This window comes from Corvus moneduloides, chromosome 34, assembly GCF_009650955.1.
Source record: "Corvus moneduloides isolate bCorMon1 chromosome 34, bCorMon1.pri, whole genome shotgun sequence".
In the NCBI taxonomy this organism is placed as follows: Eukaryota; Metazoa; Chordata; class Aves; order Passeriformes; family Corvidae; genus Corvus; species Corvus moneduloides.
The window spans coordinates 880,746-902,618 of record NC_045509.1 but is presented as its reverse complement, the minus strand read 5'-3'; the positions used below and the strand labels follow the sequence as shown (position 1 = coordinate 902,618).

Below are 21,873 nucleotides of genomic sequence, written 5' to 3'. Positions count from 1 at the left end.
CGACCCCGGAATGAGGGAAAAATGGGGAAAAACGACCCCGGAATGAGGGAAAAACACGGGGAAAATGGGGGATGGGGAGGGGCTGCAGCTCGGCCTCCTTGTGCTTGGCCCTCATCTGCTCCTGGATGGGGAAATGGGGAAAAAAAACGGGAATTTGGGAAAAACTGGGAAAAAAACGTGAGTTTGGGAAAAAAAGGGGGGAAAAAACCTGGGAATTGGGGAAAAAAAAACGGGAATGGGGGAAAAACGGGGCCTCAGGGGGGATGGGGAGGGCGCTTGGCCTTCATCTGCTCCTGGACGGGGAAAAATGGGGAAAAAACCCAGGAATTTGGGAAAAACGGAGGGAAAAAAAACGGGAATGAGGGAAAAAGGGGGAAAAACCTGGGAATTCGGGGAAAAGAAGGGGGAAAAAAAGGGGAATTCGGGAAAAACGGGGAAAAACGGGGGTCGGGGAGCAGTGGGGAGGAGGAAACCCCTGGGGAGAGGTTTTTGGGGTCAGTCTGGGATTTTTGGGTCAGTTTGGGTTTTAGGGTCAGTTTTGGGGTCAGTTTTGGGTTTTTAGGGTCAGTTTTGGGTTTTTGGGGTCAGTTTTAGGGTCAGTTTGGTGGTTTAGGGTCAGTTTTAGGGTCAGTTTGGGTTTTCAGGGTCAGGTTTAGCATCAGTTTTAGGGTCAGTTTGGTGTTTTTAGTGTCAGTTTGGGTTTTTAGGGTCAGTTTTAGGGTCAGTTTAGGGTCAGTTTTAGGGTCAGTTTGGTGGTTTAGGGTCAGTTTTAGGGTCAGTTTGGGGTCAGTTTTAGGGTGAGTTTGGGTTTTTAGGGTCACTTTGGGGGTTTAGGCTCAGTTTTAGGGTCACTTTGGGGGTTTAGGCTCAGTTTTAGGGTCAGTTCGGGGTCAGTTTTAGGGTCAGTTTGGGTTTTTAGGGTCAGTTTGGGGTCAGTTTGGGGGTTTAGGCTCAGTTTTAGGGTGAGTTGGGGTTTTTAGGGTCACTTTGGGGGTTTAGGCTCAGTTTTAGGGTCACTTTGGGGGTTTAGGCTCAGTTTTAGGGTCCCACCTTGAGCTCCTCCGTCAGCCGCTCCTTCTTCTCCTTGAGTTTGTCCACGGCCTTCTCGTCCCAGCGCCGCGCTTTGGCCTTGAGGTCGCTGGCGCCGCCCGAGATCACCCCCGACTTCTGGAACAGCGTCCCGTCCAGGGCCACCGTCTGCGGGACACCCAGAGTCACCCACGGGGCACCCACGGGCACCCAGAGTCACCCACGGGGCACCCATGGGACACCCAGGGACAGCCGGGGTCACCCATGGGCACCCAGGGACAGCCAGGGGCACCCCCGACTTCTGGAACAGCGTCCCGTCCAGGGCCACCGTCTGCGGGACAGCCGGGGTCACCCAGGGGTCACCCACGGGCACCCAGGACAGCCAGGGACAGCCAGAGTCACCCACAGGCACCCAGAGTCACCCAGGGCACCCAGAGCCACCCACGGGGCACCCACGGGCACCCAGAGTCACCCACGGGGCACCCATGGGACACCCAGGGACAGCCGGGGTCACCCATGGGACACCCAGGGACAGCCAGGGTCACCCAGAGTCACCCAGGGCACCCAGGGACACCCAGGGACAGCCAGGGTCACCCAGAGTCACCCAGAGTCACCCCCAACTTCTGGAACAGCGTCCCGTCCAGGGCCACTGTCTGCAGGACAGCCGGGGTCACCCAGGGGGCACCCACGGGCACCCAGGGACAGCCAGGGGCACCCAGGGGTCACCCACAGGCACCCATGGACACCCAGGGACAGCCAGGGACAGCCAGGGACAGCCAGGGGTCACCCATGAGCACCCAGAGTCACCCAGGGGCACCCACGGGCACCCAGGGACAGCCAGGGACAGCCAGAGTCACCCACGGGGCACCCAGGGACACCCAGGGGCACCCAGGGACAGCCAGGGGCACCCAGGGGCACCCAGGGGCACCCAGGGGTCACCCAGGGACAGCCAGGGACAGCCAGGGGTCACCCATGAGCACCCAGAGTCACCCATGAGCACCCAGAGTCACCCAGGGCACCCAGGGACAGCCAGGGGCACCCAGAGTCACCCAGGGGACATTGGGGACACCCAGGGGCACCCAGGGGCCGGAGGGGGTCACGGGGCACCGGGGGCTGCTTTGGGGCCGTTTTTGGGGTACCCTGTGCCGCTGGTGCCCCCCGGGGCGATGGGGGCTGCGTTGGGGGTGGTTCTGGGCTGGTTTCGGGGATTTTTTGGGGGTGGTTCTGGGGTGTTTTGGGGATATTTTTGGGGTGTTTCTGGGGATATTTTTGGGGTGGTTCTGGGGTGTTTTGGGGATATTTTTGGGGTGTTTCTGGGGATATTTTTGGGGTGGTTCTGGGGTGTTTTGGGGATATTTTTGGGGTGTTTCTGGGGATATTTTTGGGGTGGTTCTGGGGTGTTTTGGGGATATTTTTGGGGTGTTTCTGGGGATATTTTTGGGGTGGTTCTGGGGTGTTTTGGGGATATTTTTGGGGTGTTTCTGGGGATATTTTTGGGGTGGTTCTGGGGTGTTTTGGGGATATTTTTGGGGTGTTTCTGGGGATATTTTTGGGGTGGTTCTGGGGTGTTTTGGGGATATTTTTGGGGTGTTTTTGGGGATATTTTTGGGGTGGTTCTGGGGTGTTTTGGGGATATTTTTGGGGTGTTTCTGGGGATATTTTTGGGGTGGTTCTGGGGTGTTTTGGGGATATTTTTGGGGTGTTTCTGGGGATATTTTTGGGGTGGTTCTGGGGTGTTTTGGGGATATTTTTGGGGTGTTTCTGGGGATATTTTTGGGGTGGTTCTGGGGTGTTTTGGGGATATTTTTGGGGTGTTTCTGGGGATATTTTTGGGGTGGTTCTGGGGTGTTTTGGGGATATTTTTGGGGTGTTTTTGGGGATATTTTTGGGGTGGTTCTGGGGTGTTTTGGGGATATTTTTGGGGTGTTTTTGGGGATATTTTTGGGGTGGTTTGGGGATATTTTTGGGGTGGTTCTGCGGTGCTTTGAGGATATTTTTGGGGTGTTTTTGGGGATATTTTTGGGGTGGTTCTGGGGTGTTTTGGGGATATTTTTGGGGTGTTTTTGGGGATATTTTTGGGGTGGTTCTGGGGTGTTTTGGGGATATTTTTGGGGTGTTTTGGGGATACTTTTGGGGTGTTTTTGGGGATATTTTTGGGGTGGTTCTGGGGTGTTTTTGGGGATATTTTTGGGGTGTTTTTGGGGATATTTTTGGGGTGGTTTGGGGATATTTTTGGGGTGGTTCTGCGGTGTTTTGGGGATATTTTTGAGGTGTTTTTGGGAATATTTTTGGGCTGGTTTTGGGGATATTTTTGGGGTGGTTCTGCGGTGCTTTGGGGATATTTTTGGGGTGTTTTGGGGGATTTTTGGGGTGTTTTTGGGGATATTTTTTGGCAGTTTTGGGGATATTTTTGGGGTGGTTCTGGGGTGTTTTTGGGGATTTTTTGGGGTGGTTCTGGGGTGTTTTTGGGGCCGTTTTTGGGGTACCTTGTGCCGCTGGTGCCCCCCGAAGGCGATCCTCCTGGCGTCCTCCACGTTGTCGCACACCAGCGCGTTCCCGCAGGCGAACTGCAGCGCCTTCTTGATGTGGGGCGGCTCGTAGCGGATCACATCGATCACCAGCTTGGCCCCCCGCAGCTCCCGCAGCTTCTCGTCCGTGGGCTTCACCTGGAACCCCAAAAACGGGGGGGTCAGAACCCCAAAAATGGGGTTAAAACCCCAAACAGGGCACCCAAACCCCCCTCAGCTTCTCATTGGTGGGGCTTCACCTGGGACCCCAAATTGGGGGGGGCAGGACCCCAAAAATGGGGTTAAAACCCCAAACAAGGCACCCAAACCCCCACAGCTTCTCATCGGTGGGGCTTCACCTGGGACCCCACATTGGGGGGGGCAGGACCCCAAAAATGGGGTTAAAACCCCAAACACGGCACCCAAACCCCCACAGCTTCTCATCGGTGGGGCTTCACCTGGGACCCCAAAAACGGGGGGGTTATAAACCCAAAAATGGGGTTAAAACCCCAAACAAGGCACCCAAACCCCCCACAGCTTCTCATTGGTGGAACAGCTTCTCGTTCACCTGGAACCCCAAAAATGGAGGGGTCAGGACCCCAAAAATGGGGTTAAAACCCCAAACACGGCACCCAAACCCCCCACAGCTTCTCATTGGTGGGGCTTCACCTGGGACCCCAAAAACGGGGGGGTTATAAACCCAAAAATGGGGTGACGATCCCAAATCAGTGTCAGGACCCCAAAAATAGGGTAAAACCCCAAAAATGAGCACCCAAACTCTCCCAGGAGCTCCTGCAGCTTCTTGTCTGTGGGTTTCAGCTGAAAACCCAAAGCTGCGGGGTTATAAACCCAAAAATGGGGCCGAAAGCCCAAATCGGGGTCAGGCCCCCAAAAAATGAGGGGGTTGTAAACCCAAAAATGGAGTCAGGGACCTAAAACAAGGCACCCAAACCCCCCGCAGCTTCTCCTCCATGGGCTTCACCTGGAGCCCCAAAATCAGGGGGTCAGGAACCCCAAAAATGGGGGAGCAATCCCAAATTGGGGTCAGAACCCCAAAAATGGAGTCAGGAACCCAAAACAGGGCCCCCAAACCCCACCCGCAGCTCCCACAGCTTCTCATCTGTGGGTCTGACCTGGAACCCCAAAGATGGGGGGTCAGGAACCCAAAAATGGGGTCACAATCCCAAATCGGGCTCAGAACCCCAAAAATGGGGTCACAATCCCAAATCAGGGTCAGAACCCCAAATCAGCGTCAGGACCCCAAAAACGGGGTTATAAACCCAAAACAGGGCACCCAAACTCCCCGCAGCTCCTGAAGCTTCTCATCTGTGGGTCTGACCTGGAACCCCAAAGATGGTGGGGTCAGGAACCCAAAAATGGGGTCACAACCCCAAATCGGGCTCAGAACCCCAAAAATGGGGTCACAATCCCAAATCGGGCTCAGAACCCTAAAACAGGGCACCCAAATTCCCCCACAGCTCCTCATCCGCGGGCTTCACCAGGGCACCCCCAAAATCGGGGTCAGCTCTGGGGCCCCCAAACCCCTCACAAGGCCCCTGCTGACCCCAAACCCCATTTTGGGGTCGCACCTCGAGGCAGTCGAGGGGCAGGAAGGTCTCGGGCTCCCCAAATCCCCTGGGAACGCCAAACACCGTTTTGGGGTCACACCTCGAGGTAGGTCTCAGTCCCCTGCTGACCCCAAACCCCTGACAGGGTCCCTGCTGACCCCAAACCCCTCAGAGGGTCCCTGCTGACCCCAAACCTCATTTTTGGGTCCCCTGCTGACCCCAAACCCCTCAGAGGGTCCCTGCTGACCCCAAACCCCGTTTTAGGGTCACACCTCGAGGCAGTCGAGGGGCAGGAAGGTCTCAGTCCCCTGCTGACCCCAAAGCCCTCAGAGGGTCCCTGCTGACCCCAAACCCCATTTTAGGGCCCCCACCTCGAGATAGTTGAGGGGCAGGAAGGTCTTGGGCTCCCCAAACCTCCTGCTGACCCCAGAGCCCGTTTTAGGGTCACACCTCGAGGCAGTCGAGGGGCAGGAATGTCTCGGGCTCCCCAAAGCCCTCACAGGGTCCCTGCTGACCCCAAACCCCATTTTGGGGTCGCACCTCGAGGTAATCGAGGGGCAGGAAGGTCTCGGGCTCCCCAAACCCCTCAGAGGGTCCCTGCTGACCCCAAACCCTGTTTTAGGGCCGCACCTCGAGGCAGTTGACAGGCAGGAAGGTCTCAGTCCCCTGCTGACCCCAAAGCCCTCACAGGGTCCCTGCTGACCCCAAAGCCCTCACAGGGTCCCTGCTGACCCCAAACCCCGTTTTAGGGCCGCACCTCGAGGTAATCGAGGGGCAGGAAGGTCTCGGGCTCCCCGCGCTGCTCCTTGATGTACTGGATGCAGTCCCTGCCCGTCTTCTCCGAGTCCACGATGATGGCGTCCATGTTCTTGCCCAGCACCTTGGTCACGGCGATCTGGTACTTCTTCTGCGTGGGCTGGCACAGGTCAATGAGGCGGCCGTACTGCACGGGGGGGACAGGAGTTATAGGGTCAGGGACAGGAGTTATGGGGTCAGGGACAGCAGATACGGGGTCAGGGACCTCAGAAATGGGTTTGGGGACATCAGAAATGGGGTCAGGTTCTTCTGCGTGGGCTGGCACAGGGTGCTGAGGCGGCCGTACTGAGGGGGGGGACAGGAGTTATAGGGTCAGGGACAGGAGTTATGGGGTCAGGGACAGCAGATACGGGGTCAGGGTCCTCAGAAGTGGGTTAGGGGACATCGGAAATGGGGTCAGGTTCTTCTGCGTGGGCTGGCACAGGGCGCTGAGGCGGCTGTACTGAGATGGGACAGGAGTTATAGGGTCAGGGACAGGAGATATGGGGTCAGGGACAGCACGTATGGGGTCAGGGACAGCAGGTATGGGGTCAGGGACAGCAGATACGGGGTCAGGGAGCTCAGAAATGGGTTTGGGGACATCGGAAATGGGGTCAGGTTCTTCTGCGTGGGCTGGCACAGGGTGCTGAGGCGGCCGTACTGAGGGGGGACAGGAGTTATGGGGTCAGGGACAGGAGTTATGGGGTCAGGGACCTTGGAAATGGGGTCAGGGACAGGAGGTATGGGGTCAGGGACCTTGGAAATGGGGTCAGGGACAGGAGGTATGGGGTCAGGGACAGGAGGTATGGGGTCAGGGACAGCAGCTACGGGGTCAGGGACAGCAGGTATGGGGTCAGGGACAGCAGCTACGGGGTCAGGGACAGCAGCTACGGGGTCAGGGTCCTCAGAAATGGGTTTCGGGACATCGGAAATGGGGTCAGGTTCTTCTGCGTGGGCTGGCACAAGGCACTGAGGCGGCCGTATTGAGGGGGGGACAGGAGATATGGGGTCAGGGACAGCAGGTATGGGGTCAGGGACACCCGATACGGGGTCAGGGACAGCTGGTATGGGGTCAGGGACACCAGATATGGGGTCAGGGACCTCGGAAATGGGGTCAGGGACAGCAGGTATGGGGTCACGGACAGGAGGTATGGGGTCAGGGACAGGAGTTATAGGGTCAGGGACCTCGGAAATGGGATCAGGGACAGCAGGTATGGGGTCAGGGACAGGAGGTATGGGGTCAGGGACCTCAGAAATGGGGTCAGGGTCCTCAGAAATGGGTTTGGGGACATCGGAAATGGGGTCAGGATCTTCTGCGTGGGCTGGCACAGGGTGCTGAGGCGGCCGTACTGAGGGGGGGGACAGGAGTTATAGGGTCAGGGACAGGAGTTATAGGGTCAGGGACAGGAGTTATGGGGTCAGGGACAGCAGATATGGGGTCAGGGACAGCAGGTATGGGGTCAGGGACACCCGATACGGGGTCAGGGACAGCTGGTATGGGGTCAGGGACACCAGATATGGGGTCAGGGACCTCGGAAATGGGGTCAGGGACAGCAGGTATGGGGTCACGGACAGGAGGTATGGGGTCAGGGACCGCAGCTACGGGGTCAGGGTCCTCAGAAATGGGTTTGGGGACATCGGAAATGGGGTCAGGTTCTTCTGCGTGGGCTGGCACAGGTCAATGAGGCGGCCGTACTGAGGGGGGACAGGAGTTATGGGGTCAGGGACAGGAGTTATAGGGTCAGGGACCTCGGAAATGGGATCAGGGACAGCAGGTATGGGGTCACGGACAGGAGGTATGGGGTCAGGGACAGGAGGTATGGGGTCAGGGACAGCAGCTACGGGGTCAGGGTCCTCAGAAATGGGTTTGGGGACATCGGAAATGGGGTCAGGTTCTTCTGCGTGGGCTGGCACAGGGCGCTGAGGCGGCCGTACTGAGGGGGGACAGGAGTTATGGGGTCAGGGACAGGAGTTATGGGGTCAGGGACAGGAGTTATAGGGTCAGGGACCTCGGAAATGGGATCAGGGACAGGAGGTATGGGGTCAGGGACAGGAGGTATGGGGTCAGGGACCGCAGCTACGGGGTCAGGGTCCTCAGAAATGGGTTTGGGGACATCGGAAATGGGGTCAGGTTCTTCTGCGTGGGCTGGCACAGGTCAATGAGGCGGCCGTACTGAGGGGGGACAGGAGTTATGGGGTCAGGGACAGGAGTTATAGGGTCAGGGACCTCGGAAATGGGATCAGGGACAGCAGGTATGGGGTCAGGGACAGGAGTTATGGGGTCAGGGACCTCGGAAATGGGGTCAGGGACAGCAGGTATGGGGTCAGGGACAGGAGTTATGGGGTCAGGGACAGCAGATATGGGGTCAGGGAGCTCAGAAATGGGGTCAGGGAGCTCAGAAATGGGGTCAGGGAGCTCAGAAATGGGTTTGGGGACAGCAGAAATGGGGTCAGGGACAGCAGATATGGGGTCAGGGAGCTCAGAAATGGGATCAGGGAGCTCAGAAATGGGGTTGGGCACCCCAGAAATGAGGAGAGGAACCCCAAAACGGGGCTGAAGGGGTCGCAGAGCCGGGGGCAGGTGAGGGGCCCGGGCGGGGCTTGGGGCGCAGATTTCGGGGAACGGATTTGGGGTTCCGGATTTGGGGTCCGCGTTTGGGGTGTCCCTCACCACGGATTTGGGGTTCAGCTGAGGGGGTTGGGGGCAGCTTTTGGGGCACGCATTTTTGGGGTTCCAGGGCACACATTTGGGGTGTTCAGGGGAGGGGTCTGGGGCTGTTTCGGGGCAGTTTTTGGGGACCAGATTTGGGGTTTCCCACACCACGGATCTGGGGTTCAGCTGAGCCGTTTAGGGGAAGTTTTTGGGGTTTTGGGGCACACATTTTGGGGTTGTGGGGCAGTTTTTGGGGTTCCAGGGCACACATTTTGGGGTTTTGGGGCAGTTTTTGGGGGCTTGGGGGCACACATTTGGGGTTGTGGGGCAGTTTTTGGGGTTCCAGGGCACATATTTTGGGGTTTTGGGGCACACATTTTGGGGTTGTGGGGCAGTTTTTGGGGTTCCAGGGCACATATTTTGGGGTTTTGGGGCACACATTTTGGGGTTGTGGGGCAGTTTTTGGGGTTCCGGGGCACACATTTTGGGGTTTTGGGGCAGTTTTGGGGGTTTTGGGGCAGTTTTGGGGTCACATATTTGGGGTTTTGGGGCAGTTTTTGGAGTTTTGGGGCACACATTCTGGGGTTTTGGGGCACACATATTTGGGTTTTTGGGGCACACATTTTGGGGTTTTGGGGCACACATTTTGGGGTTTTGGGGCCGTTCTTGGGGCTCCAGGGCACATATTTTTGGGTTTTGGGGCAGGTTTTGGGGCACACATTTTGGGGTTTTTGGGGCACACATTTTGGGGTTCCAGGGCACATATTTTGGGGTTTTGGGGCAGTTTTTGGGGTTTTGGGGCACACATTTTGGGGTGTCCCTCACCACACAGCTGGGGTTCAGCTGAGGGGTTTTGGGATAATTTTTGGGACCCAGATGTGGGGTTTCATTCGCCGTGGATTTGGGGTTCAGGTGAGGGGTTTGGGGGCGGTTTTTGGGGTTTAGGGGCACACATTTTGGGGTTTTGGGGCACACGTATTTGGGGTTCCGGGGCACATATTTCAGGGTTTTGGGGCAGTTTCTGGGGTTTGGGGGCAGTTTTTGGGGCAGTTTCTGGGGTTTTGGAGCACACATTTTGGGGTTTTGGGTCACACATTTTGGGGTTTTGGGGCAGTTTTGGGGGGTTTGGGGCAGTTTTGGGGCAGTTTCTGTGGTTTTGGGGCAGTTTTTGGGGCAGTTTCTGTGGGTTTGGGGCAGTTTTTGGGGGAGTTTCTGTGGTTTTGGGGCAGTTTTGGGGCAGTTTCTGTGGGTTTGGGGCAGTTTTTGGGGCAGTTTCTGGGGTTTTGGGGCAGTTTCTGGGGTAGTTTTTGGGGCAGTTTTTGGGGCAGTTTTTGGGGCAGTTTCTGTGGTTTTGGGGCAGTTTTGGGGCAGTTTCTGGGGGCAGTTTCTGGGGCAGTTTCTGTGGTTTTGGGGCAGTTTTTGGGGCAGTTTCTGGGGGCAGTTTCTGGGGCAGTTCCTGTGGTTTTGGGGCAGTTTTTGGGGCAGTTTTTGGGGCAGTTTCTGGGGCAGTTCCTGTGGTTTTGGGGCAGTTTTGGGGCATTTTGGGGCAGTTTCTGGGGGCAGTTCCTGGGGCAGTTCCTGTGGTTCTGGGGCAGTTTTGGGGCAGTTCCTGGGGCAGTTCCTGGGGCAGTTTCTGTGGTTTTGGGGCAGTTTTTGGGGGCAGTTTTTGGGGCAGTTTCTGGGGGCAGTTTTGGGGCAGTTTCTGTGGTTTTGGGGCAGTTTTTGGGGCAGTTTTTGGGGCAGTTTCTGGGGGCAGTTTTGGGGCAGTTTCTGTGGTTTTGGGGCAGTTTCTGTGGTTTTGGGGCAGTTTTTGGGGCAGTTTTTGGGGCAGTTTTTGGGGCAGTTTTGGGGCAGTTTCTGTGGTTTTGGGGCAGTTTCTGTGGTTTTGGGGCAGTTTTTGGGGGCAGTTTTTGGGGCAGTTTCTGGGGGCAGTTTTGGGGCAGTTTCTGTGGTTTTGGGGCAGTTTCTGTGGTTTTGGGGCAGTTTTTGGGGCAGTTTTGGGGCAGTTTTTGGGGGCAGTTTTGGGGCAGTTTCTGTGGTTTTGGGGCAGTTTCTGTGGTTTTGGGGCAGTTTTGGGGGCAGTTTTTGGGGCAGTTTCTGGGGGCAGTTTTGGGGCAGTTTCTGTGGTTTTGGGGCAGTTTCTGTGGTTTTGGGGCAGTTTTTGGGGCAGTTTCTGGGGCAGTTCCTGGGGCAGTTCCTGTGGTTTTGGGGCAGTTTTGGGGCAGTTTTGGGGCAGTTTCTGTGGTTTTGGGGCAGTTTCTGGGGCAGTTTTGGGGCATTTTGGGGCAGTTTTTGGGGCAGTTTCTGGGGGCAGTTCCTGTGGTTTTCGGGCAGTTTTTGGGGCAGTTTCTGGGGGCAGTTTCTGGGGCAGTTTCTGTGGTTTTGGGGCAGTTTTTGGGGCAGTTTCTGGGGCAGTTTCTGGGGGCAGTTTTGGGGGCAGTTTTTGGGGCAGTTTCTGGGGGCAGTTCCTGGGGCAGTTCCTGTGGTTCTGGGGCAGTTTTTGGGGCAGTTCCTGGGGCAGTTCCTGGGGCAGTTTCTGTGGTTTTGGGGCAGTTTCTGTGGTTTTGGGGCAGTTTTTGGGGGCAGTTTTTGGGGCAGTTTCTGGGGGCAGTTTTGGGGCAGTTTCTGTGGTTTTGGGGCAGTTTTTGGGGCAGTTTTTGGGGCAGTTTCTGGGGGCAGTTTTGGGGCAGTTTCTGTGGTTTTGGGGCAGTTTCTGTGGTTTTGGGGCAGTTTTTTGGGGCAGTTTTTGGGGCAGTTTCTGGGGGCAGTTTTGGGGCAGTTTCTGTGGTTTTTGGGGCAGTTTCTGTGGTTTTGGGGCAGTTTTTGGGGGCAGTTTTTGGGGCAGTTTCTGGGGCAGTTTTGGGGCAGTTTCTGTGGTTTTGGGGCAGTTTCTGTGGTTTTGGGGCAGTTTTTTGGGGCAGTTTTGGGGCAGTTTTTGGGGGCAGTTTTGGGGCAGTTTCTGTGGTTTTGGGGCAGTTTCTGTGGTTTTGGGGCAGTTTTGGGGGCAGTTTTTGGGGCAGTTTCTGGGGGCAGTTCCTGGGGCAGTTCCTGTGGTTTTGGGGCAGTTTTGGGGCAGTTTCTGTGGTTTTGGGGCAGTTTCTGGGGCAGTTTTGGGGCATTTTGGGGCAGTTTTTGGGGCAGTTTCTGGGGGCAGTTCCTGTGGTTTTCGGGCAGTTTTTGGGGCAGTTTCTGGGGGCAGTTTCTGGGGCAGTTTCTGTGGTTTTGGGGCAGTTTTTGGGGCAGTTTCTGGGGCAGTTTCTGGGGGCAGTTTTGGGGGCAGTTTTTGGGGCAGTTTCTGGGGGCAGTTTTGGGGCAGTTTCTGTGGTTTTGGGGCAGTTTCTGTGGTTTTGGGGCAGTTTTTGGGGGCAGTTTTTGGGGCAGTTTCTGGGGGCAGTTTTGGGGCAGTTTCTGTGGTTTTGGGGCAGTTTCTGTGGTTTTGGGGCAGTTTTGGGGGCAGTTTTTGGGGCAGTTTCTGGGGCAGTTTCTGGGGGCAGTTTTGGGGCAGTTTCTGTGGTTTTGGGGCAGTTTTTGGGGCAGTTTCTGGGGGCAGTTTTGGGGCAGTTTCTGTGGTTTTGGGGCAGTTTTGGGGCAGTTTCTGTGGTTTTGGGGCAGTTTTGGGGGCAGTTTTGGGGCAGTTTTTGGGGCAGTTTTGGGGCAGTTTCTGTGGTTTTGGGGCAGTTTTGGGGGCAGTTTTGGGGCAGTTTTTGGGGCAGTTTTGGGGCAGTTTCTGTGGTTTTGGGGCAGTTTTGGGGCAGTTTTTGGGGCAGTTCCTGGGGCAGTTCCTGGGGCAGTTCCTGTGGTTTTGGGGCAGTTTTGGGGGCAGTTTTTGGGGCAGTTTCTGGGGGCAGTTCCTGGGGCAGTTCCTGTGGTTTTGGGGCAGTTTTTGGGGCAGTTTTGGGGCAGTTTCTGTGGTTTTGGGGCAGTTTTGGGGGCAGTTTTGGGGCAGTTTCTGGGGGCAGTTTTGGGGCAGTTTCTGTGGTTTTGGGGCAGTTTTGGGGGCAGTTTTTGGGGCAGTTTTTGGGGCAGTTTTGGGGCAGTTTCTGTGGTTTTGGGGCAGTTTTGGGGCAGTTTTTGGGGCAGTTTTTGGGGCAGTTCCTGGGGCAGTTTTGGGGCAGTTTCTGTGGTTTTGGGGCAGTTTTGGGGCGGTTTTTGGGGTCCCTCACCACGGAGCCGGGGTAGAGGCGTTTGATGCTGTCCATGATCTCGGCCTTGCGCTGCTGCCGGCTGCTCTCCTGGCGGTCGATGCGGGCGTCCCCGAGCTGCTCCATCACCTGGTTCAGCTCCTTGTTGATCTCGTCGATGCGGCGCTTGGCCAGCTCCACCTCCTCGGTCAGCTCGCCCTCGAGCCGCTTCTGCTCCTCCAGGGACTGCCTGGGGGGGAAACGGGGATTTGGGGGGGTTTGGGGGGGTTTGGGGTTCAATCCCAGCCCCTGGAGCCTCTTCTGCTCCTCCAGGGATTGTCTGGGGGGGGAAATGGGGATTTGGGGGGATTTGGGGGGGTTTAGGGGGTCAATCCCAGCCTCTTCTGCTCCTGCAGGGACTGCCTGGGGGCACAAAGGGGGTTTGGGACACTTCAGGGAGCACCTTGAGGACACAAAAAGGGGGTGGTGGGGAGCGGGCACAGCTTGGGGACAGGGACATGGGGACACGAGACCCCTCAGGGACCCCTTGAGGACCCCTCCAGCCCCCTGGGGACAGGGACATGGGGACATGAGACCCCTCAGGGACCCTCCAGCCCCCTGGGGACACCTTGGGGACAGTGATGGGGACATGAGACCCCTCAGGGACCCCTTGGGGACCCCTCCAGCCCCCTGGGGACACGGGACCCACTTGCTGGTGGCGATGTACTCCTCGAGCTTCTCGATGCGCTTCTGGTTCTCCTCGATCTCCCGCAGCTTCTGCTTGATCTTGGCCTGGGGACAGAGGGGACGGGGGGATCAGGGGGTGCCAGGGGGGCTCTGGGGGTCCTGGAGGGGCTTTGGGGACCCCCAGCTCACCTCAGTCTCCACCTTCTTCCTCTCCTCCAGGTCCAGCCGGTCCTGGTCGGCTTTTTGGTCGCGGTTGAACTTCTCGAGCTCCTGGGCCAGCGTGGCCGCGCGCTTGCTGGCCTCCTCCTTCAGCCGGTGGTACTTCTTCACCTGTCCCAAACCCCACGGGATCAGCGTGGAGGGAGCAGGGCTCTGCTCTTCCATCCCATCCCATCCCATCCCATCCCGTCCCATCCCATCCCATCCCAAACCCCACGGGATCAGCGTGGAGGGAGCAGGGCTCTGCTCTTCCATCCCATCCCATCCCATCCCGTCCCGTCCCGTCCCATCCCATCCCATCCCATTCCATCCCATCCCATCCCATCCCAAACCCCACGGGATCAGCACGGAGGGAGCTCCAGGGGCAGCTCAGGGCCTGGGCCGGGGCTCTGCTCCTCCATCCCTCCCCAAATCCCACCTGGAGCAGCCCGTACCTGGTTCTCCTCCACAGTGAGATTCCTGCCCTGCTCTGGCTCTGTTTCTCCATCCCCAAATCCCACCTGGATCTCCAGGGTCAGGTCTCTCCCCTGCCTCTGGCTCTGCTCCTTTCCCAAAATCCCCAAATCCCACAGGACCATCCCGTACCTCGTTCTGCTCCAGGGTGAGATCCCGGCCCTGGCTCTGTTTTTTTATCCCCAAATCCCATGGGACCATCCTGTACCTGGTTCTCCTCCAGGGTCAGGTCTCTCCCTTGGCTCTGGCTCTGCTCCTTTCCCAAAATCCCTAAATCCCACAGGACCATCCCGTACCTGGTTCTGCTCCAGGGTGAGATTCCCCTGGCTCTGTTTTTCCCTTCCCAAATCCCACAGGACCATCCCATACCTGGTTCTCCTCCAGGGTCAGGTCTCTCCCCTGGCTCTGGCTCTGCTCCTTTCCCAAAATCCCCAAATCCCATGGGACCATCCTGTACCTGGTTCTCCTCCAGGGTCAGGTCTCTCCCCTGGCTCTGGCTCTGCTCCTTTCCCAAAATCCCCAAATCCCATGGGACCATCCTGTACCTGGTTCTCCTCCAGGGTCAGGTCCCTGCCCTGGCTCTGGCTTTGTTTTCCCAGCCCTCCATCCCCAAATCCCACAGGACCATCCCATACCTGGTTCTCCTCCAGGGTCAGGTCTCTCCCTTGGCTCTGGCTCTGCTCCTTTCCCAAAATCCCCAAACCCCACAGGACCATCCCGTACCTGGTTCTGCTCCAGGGTGAGATTCCCCGGCTCTGTTTTTCCCTCCCCAAACCCCACGGGCCCATCCCGTACCTGGTTCTCCTCCAGGGTCAGGTCTCTCCCCTGGCTCTGGCTCTCCTCCTCCATGCGCTCCTCGAACTCCTGCCGGGATTTCTCCACGGAGAGCATCTCCTTCTCCAGCTCGTCCATGTCTGCCTTGCGTTTCTTGTACTGCTTCTGGGCGTTCTGCAGCGACTTCCGCGCCGCCTCCAGCTTCTTGATCTTGTGGGACGTGTTCTCCTTGGCCTTGATGTACTGGGGCCGCTTCTGGTTCAGCTCCGAGTCCTTCTCCCTGCGGAAAACCCCCGGATGAAGCCCCCCCAGGGAAGTCCCTCCCCGGTTTTGGGGTGGTGCCGGTGCCCAGTTGGGGTTTGCTGCATCCTCCCCTCCCCACAACGGGATAATCCCATGGGAGAACCACTAGGAGGGCGTTGGGAAAGGAGTTTCATGGATTTTCCCAGAATTAATGGAGCCTGAGAGGTTTGGGATCGATTTTGGAGCAGTGCTGGGGACTGGGGGAACTGGGGAAACTGGTCTGTGGGGCTTGGGGGTGGATTTTCCCACCAAGTAGGGAGGAATTCCCACATCCAGCCCGAGAACAGGGAATGCACCCTTTGGAAACACCCAGATTGAGCAAAAATCATGGAAATCAGGGAATCACCAGGGTTGAGAAATCCCAAAATCCTGGGATGCACCCACTGAGCCCCATGAGAGCTTCTCCAGGAAGGGATCCTGGAGCTGGGATCGGCCCCAATCCCGAGCTGAAATCCCAAAGGGGCTCTGGAGGCGCTGGAAGGAAATCTCCCTTCAAGGTCCTTTCCAACCCAAACCCAAGGGCTGGGAAAGCTGGGACTGCCCGGCTGGGGTGGGATGAGCTCCCTGGAAGGTTCCCTGCCCACGGTGGGGGATGAACCCACATGAGCTCTAACCCCATTTTTAACTCATTCCAACCCCAAGTATTCCAGGATTCCAGAGCCCTTCCCCTATGGAGACAGGCTGGGAAAGCTGGGATTGTCCAGCTGTGGCTGGATAACACTTGGAACAACCTGGTCTGTGGAGTTCCCCTGCCCAGGGCAAGGGCGGTTGGAACCAGGCGGATTTCCCACCCCACCCCAACACTCCCCGAGCCCCCAAATCCCGGGATTTCCTGGGATTCCCCCGGCCCAGCTCACTTGATCTCCTTCTCGATCTGCTGCTGCTCCCTCATCATCTTGCCCAGCTCCTTCTTGCGGTCCTTGAGCTCGTCCTCCACCCTGTCCATCCTCTTCTTGTCCTTGTCGATCTCGCGGTTCTTCAGCCCCAGCTCCTTGTTGAGCTTCTCGATCTCGGCCTCGTTGTGGAAGAGTTTGAAGAGCTGCAGCTGCACCTGGGCCCGAACCACCTCGTCCTTGAGGCGCTGGTACCGATCCGCCTGCGGGGGCACGGAGGGGACGTGGGATGGGAGCCACCCGGAGCTTCCCGGGCCCGGGGCTCGGCCCTGGCTCTGCCCAGGAGCTTCCTGAACCCAGGGATGGGCCCAGGATTTCACAGGGAACTCTCCCTCATTCCTTCTCTTTCCCATCCTTTCTCTTTTTCCATGACTCAACAACAGAGTCTCCCTCGTTCCTTTCCCTCCTTCCCTTCCCCCTCCTGACCCTTTTTCCATCACTCTATGGGAGGATCTCCCGCACTCCTTTCCCATCTTTCCCCGGGATTTCACAGGGAAATCTCCCTCGCTCCTTCCCTCTCCATCCTTCCCCTTTTTCCACAACTCAACAAGGAACTCTCCCTCATTCCTTTCCCTCCTTCCCAACAGGAACACAAGAATCTCCCTCACCCCCTTCCCTCCTTCCCTTTGCCCTCCCCAAGCTCCTCAGGGACCATCCGGAATCGCTTCCACCACCCCATTCCAGCCCCGCTCCCGTCCCCACCCATCGCTGTTTGACACCAAACCCGCTTTTCCCGGGATTCTGAGCGTTCCCCACCTCCTCCTTCTCCTGCTTGGCCTCCTTGCGCTCGGCAGCAATGTTCTTCTTGCGGTGGTAGTTGAACTGCGTGTCCTCCTCGGCCTTCACCATCTCCTTCTTGCGCTTGTCGTACTCGGGGGCCAGCTCCCCGGAGCGGCTGATCTCCTCGAACAGCGCCGTGCGCTCCTTCGGGTTCTTCATGGCGATGGATTCCACGGCTCCCTGAAAAAATAACGGGGTCAGGGGTCCCTAAATCCCTGAGAGAGATCCCTAAATCCTCACTGGGGTCCCTAAATCCTGTCAGGGATCCCTAAATCCCCACTGGGGGTCCCTAAATCCTGTCAGGGATTCCCAAAATCCCCACTGGGGTCCCTAAATCCTGTCAGGGATTCCTAAATCCTCACTGGGGTCCCTAAATCCCTGAGAGAGATCCCTAAATCCTCACTGGGGTCCCTAAATCCAGCCAGGGATTCCTAAATCCTAACTGGGGTCCCTAAATCCCTGAGAGAGATCCCTAAATCCTCACTGGGGGTCCCTAAATCCTGCCAGGGATCCCTAAATCCTCACTGGGGTCCCTAAATCCTGCCAGAGTTCCCTAAATCCCCACTGGGGGTCCCTAAATCCTGTCAGAGCTCCCTAAATCCCTACTGGGGTCCCTAAATCCTGTCAAGGATCCCTGAATCCCCACTGGGGGTCCCTAAATCCTGTCAGAGTTCCCTAAATCCTGTCAGGGATCCCTAAATCCTCACTGGGGTCCCTAAATCCTGTCAGAGTTCCCTAAATCCTGTCAGAGTTCCCTAAATCCTCACTGGGGTCCCTAAATCCTGTCAGAGCTCCCTAAATCCCCACTGGGGGTCCCTAAATCCTGTCAGGGATCCCTAAATCCCCATTGGGGTCCCTAAATCCTGTCAGGGATCCCTAAATCCCCACAGGGAGCGGCTGATCTCCTCGAACAGCGCCGTGCGCTCCTTCGGGTTCCTCGTGGGGATGGACTCCACGGCTCCCCAGGAAAATGGGAGTCAGGGATGGTCCTAAATCTTAACAGGGAATCCCTAAATCCCTTTGAGGGGGTCCCTAAATCCCTGCAGGGCCAGGGGGATTCCCATGGGGAGGGGCTGATCTCCTTGAACGGCACCGTGAGCTCCCGTGGGTCCTTCACGGCCATGGATTCCACGGCCCCCTGTGGGAATAACGGGCTCAGGGCGATCCTAAATCCCTGAGAGATCCTTAAATCCCCGCTGAGGGTCCTTAAATCCCTGTGAGGAGTCCCCAGATCCCCGTGAGGAGTCCCCAAATCCCCACAGGGAGCGGCTGATCTCCTCGAACGGCGCTGTGTGCTCCTTCGGGTTCCTCGTGGGGATGGACTCCACGGCTCCTCAGGAAAAGGGGAGTCAGGGAGGCCCCAAAACCCCCAGGGGTGCTCCCCAAATCCTGACAGGGTGCTCCCCAAATCCTGATGTGGAGGTGGGAGATCCTAATGGGGAAGGGCAGGTCCCGGAAGGGGCCGATCCCAACCAGCACCAGGCACTCCTGTGGGTCCTTCGTGGCCATGGATTCCATGGCACCCCGGGAAAAGGGGGGTCAGGGGGGTCCCCAAATCCCCACGGGGGGTGGGGAATCCCAGTGGGGATGGGGGATGTGGGGAGACCCCCCCCAAATCCCCACAGGGGGCTGGGGTCTCCCAGGAGTGGCCGATCCCAACCAGCACCAGGCACTCCTGTGGGTCCTTCATGGCCATGGATTCCATGGCACCCCGGGAAAAGGGGGGTCAGGGGGGTCCCCAAATCCTTGGGGGAGTCTGGGGGATCCCTGTGGGGAGGGGGGTTCGGGGAGACCCCCCCAAATCCACATTGGGGGGCTGGGGTCTCCCTCAGGGAAGGGGCAGTTCCTGGGAGGGGCTGACCCCCCCTCCATCAGCACCTCGGGGTCCTTCGTGGCCCCCTGTGAAAAGGGGGGGAGGTCGGGGGTCCCCAAATCCTCACCTGAGGCCCCCAAATCCCCACGGGGGGCTGGAGGATGCCTGGGGGGGGGGATGAGGGGGGAGAAGAACCCCCCAAATCCTCATGGGAGTCCCCAGTGCCTGGGAGTCCAAAAACCTCCCCTAAACCTCCACACCCTGCCCCGAAATCCCCCTAAAGCCCCTCTAAACCTCCCAAAAAAACCCCAAATCCGCCCAGACCCCCTTCCCAAGCCCCCCCTCACCTGGAAGACGAGGAAGTTCCTGGCCTTGATGAGGATGCCCAGCTTCTCCAGCTCCTCGCTGTACTCGCTCAGCTGCACCACCCGGTTGTTGATCTTGTACTCCGAGGAGCTGCCTGGGATGGGCATTTTGGGGGGTCAGGGGGCTCCCCCAAACCCTAAACACCCCAAAATGTGCCCCACAAACTCTGAGACACCCAAAATGTGCCCTCCTTACACCCACACTGACGTGGGTGAAGGTGCAGCCCTCGGGCGCTTCCTTGGAGCTGCCTGTGCTGGGGATTCTGGGGGGATTTTGGGGATCACAGGGGCTCCCCCAAACCCTAAACGCCCCCAAAATGTGCCCCACAAACCCTGACACACCCAAAATGTGCCCCACAAACCTTAAACACCCCCAAAATGTGCCCCACAAACTCTGAGACACCCAAAAAGTGCCCTCCTTATACCCACACTGATGCAGGTGAAGGTGCAGCCCTCGGGCGCTTCCTTGGAGCTGCCTGTGCTGGGGATTCTGGGGGGATTTTGGGGATCACAGGGGCTCCCCCAAACCCTAAACACACCCAAAATGTGCCCCACAAACCCTAAACACCCCCAAAATGTGCCCTCTAAACTGTGGCCCCCAACCCTGTGCCCCCCAAAATGTGCCCCTTGTCCTCACACTGAAGGAAACAAAGGTGTGGCCCTCAGGTCCCTCCTCAGAGCTGCCTGTGCTGGGGAGTTTGAAAGGGATTTTGGGGGGTCAGAGGGGCCCCACCAACCTCTAAACCCCCCAAAATGTGCCCACCAAACCCTAAACCCCCTAAACTGTGCCCTCCTTATACCCACACTGATGCAGGTGGAGGTGCAGCCCTCAGGCCCCTCCTCGAAGCTGCCTGTGCTGGCAATTTGGGGGGACCACAGGGGCTCCCCCAAACCCTAAACACCCCAAAATGTGTCCCACAAACTCTGAGACACCCAAAAAGTGCCCTCCTTACACCCACACTGATGTGGGTGAAGGTGCAGCACTCAGCCCCCTCCATGGAGCTGCCTCTGCTGGGGATTTCAGGGGACCACGGCAGCTCCCCCAAACCGTAAACTGTGTCCCCCAAACCCTAAATCCCCTAAACTGTGCCCTCCCCAACTCTGTGACCCCCCAAATGTGCCCCCTTTGCACCCACCCTGATGCAGGTGAAGGTGTGCTCCTTGGCCCCCTCCTTGGAGCTGCCTGTGCTGGGGGCTTGGGGGTGATTTTGGGGGGTCAGAAGGATGCCCCCAACCCCTAAACCCTCCCAAATGTGCCCCCCCCAGCCCCTGTGCCCCTCCAAACCCACAAATCTCATCCAAGACACCCCATAAATCCCCCTTTACCCACAGCTCCATCCCCAAACCCGCCCATAGCAGCCCCAAAAACCCCAGAAGTGTCCCCAAATCCGTGTCTCCCGCGCACCGACGATGACGCGGGCGAAGGTCCGGTCCTCGGCGCCCTCCTCCGAGTACACCATGCTGACGAAGGCCCGGCTGGCCGCGGGTTTCCCCACGGGAGCGCCGTGGATCAGATCCCGCAGCGTTTTCACCCGCAGGTTGCTCGTCTTCTCGCCCAGCACGAAGCTGATGGCGTCCATCAGGTTGGACTTGCCTGGGGGGGGGACACGGGGCTCAGGGGATCTGGGGGTCTGCAGGGGGATGGGGGAGCCCAGGGAACGGAGGGTTTAGGGGGAAGCCAGGGAATGGGGGGGGGAGCCCCGGGAATTGGTGAGGGGGGACCCCATGGAATGTGGGGACCCCAGGGAATTGAGGGGGGACCCCAGGGAAAGAGGAGAGAGGCGAGGGGGGAGTCCAGGGAATGGGGGGGAGGAGCTGAGGGGGGGCTCAAGGGATTGAGGGGAGGGTGAGGGGGGATCCAGGGAGTGAGGAGGGGGTGAGGGAGGGCTGTAGGGAATGGGGGGGGGACCCCAAAGCTCAGGAGGGACCCCAGGGAATGGGGGGGGGAAGGGAACAGGGAATCCCTCCGGACAGGGTGGGAGAAGGGAGCGGGGCGGTGTGAAGAATTCCCCTCAGACCATCACGGGAGCGGCCTGGACCCCCCCACAGACCCCTCGGGACCCACCGGAGCCATTGGGGCCGATGATGGCGGTGAAGCGGCGGAAGGGCCCGATGATCTGCCGGCCCTTGTACGACTTGAAGTTCTCGATCTCGATGAGCTTCAGGAAGCCCATGTTGGGGGATCCCGGGAGGGTCCCCGGGGTCTGAAGGGGTCTCGGGGGTCTCAGGCCGGGGCCGCGGCCGGAGGGCGGGAAAGCGGCGGCTGGGGCGGCCGCTGAGGGACGGGGCGCTGCGCCTCGCGATTGGCTCCCATCGCTGTCAATCTTCCCCTTAACCCCGCCTCCTCGCCGCTCATTGGCCGGCAGTTTGCCGTGGCGGCTTTGTGGTGCCACGCCTCGCGATAGGCTGACGCTGCTGTCAATCTTCGCCTAAACCCCGCCCTCCAACTTTCCATTGGTCGCCAATTTGAACGCGGGATTGGTGGCGCGAGCGGGCTCATTTGCATGGAACGTACCAAGTCTGGAGGGAGGGAGGGGGGGAGGAGGGGGAGTGGAATGGGCCGCCCCGTCGCCGTGGGAACGGGGGGAGGCAATGGGGGCAAAGGGGGCCGCAAATTGGGGGATTTTCGATAAAAATCGGGTTTCTTGGTGATCGCGACAATAAACCTTGGGACAAGATTTATTGCTCGGGGTTCTTTCCAATCTGAATGACTCCACGATTCCAAAGTTGTACGTTAACTTATAGTAACAGATGATTACTCGACAGTGATTATTTAAATACTGATTACTTTTACGTTGCTTTTTTCTACTGTAACCTGTGGCACAAACACTTACTGCTTAATCAGTTTATTATTTAAAAAGGATTGACAAACGAAGTAATAACTTGAGTATTCATTATAATAACTTGTCTTCA

The 21,873-nt window shown here is 58.1% G+C and overlaps 1 protein-coding gene across 2 annotated transcripts in view; it reads right to left on the bottom strand.

Moving 5' to 3' along the window:
* The window catches only part of SMC1A (structural maintenance of chromosomes 1A), a 33,810-nt gene extending 12,576 nt beyond the window's left edge, over positions 1–21,234 (bottom strand). The window contains exons 1-13 of one of the 2 annotated variants that reach the window (XM_032094837.1): positions 21,026–21,234; positions 20,366–20,554; positions 18,943–19,055; positions 16,759–16,962; positions 15,967–16,205; positions 14,828–15,086; positions 13,550–13,690; positions 13,383–13,465; positions 12,716–12,923; positions 5,862–6,047; positions 3,516–3,695; positions 1,051–1,197; positions 224–293 (exon numbers count right to left, since the gene is read on the bottom strand). In XM_032094837.1, coding sequence (XP_031950728.1) covers positions 255–293; positions 1,051–1,197; positions 3,516–3,695; positions 5,862–6,047; positions 12,716–12,923; positions 13,383–13,465; positions 13,550–13,690; positions 14,828–15,086; positions 15,967–16,205; positions 16,759–16,962; positions 18,943–19,055; positions 20,366–20,554; positions 21,026–21,134 — 2,097 coding nt within the window. In that variant the 5' untranslated portion in view covers positions 21,135–21,234 and the 3' untranslated portion in view covers positions 224–254. Of the gene's footprint in view, positions 1–223; positions 294–1,050; positions 1,198–3,515; positions 3,696–5,861; positions 6,048–12,715; positions 12,924–13,382; positions 13,466–13,549; positions 13,691–14,827; positions 15,087–15,966; positions 16,206–16,758; positions 16,963–18,942; positions 19,056–20,365; positions 20,555–21,025 lie in introns of those variants that run through there. The other variant, XM_032094836.1, reaches the window with a different exon arrangement.
* Positions 21,235–21,873: the final 639 nt, after the last annotated feature.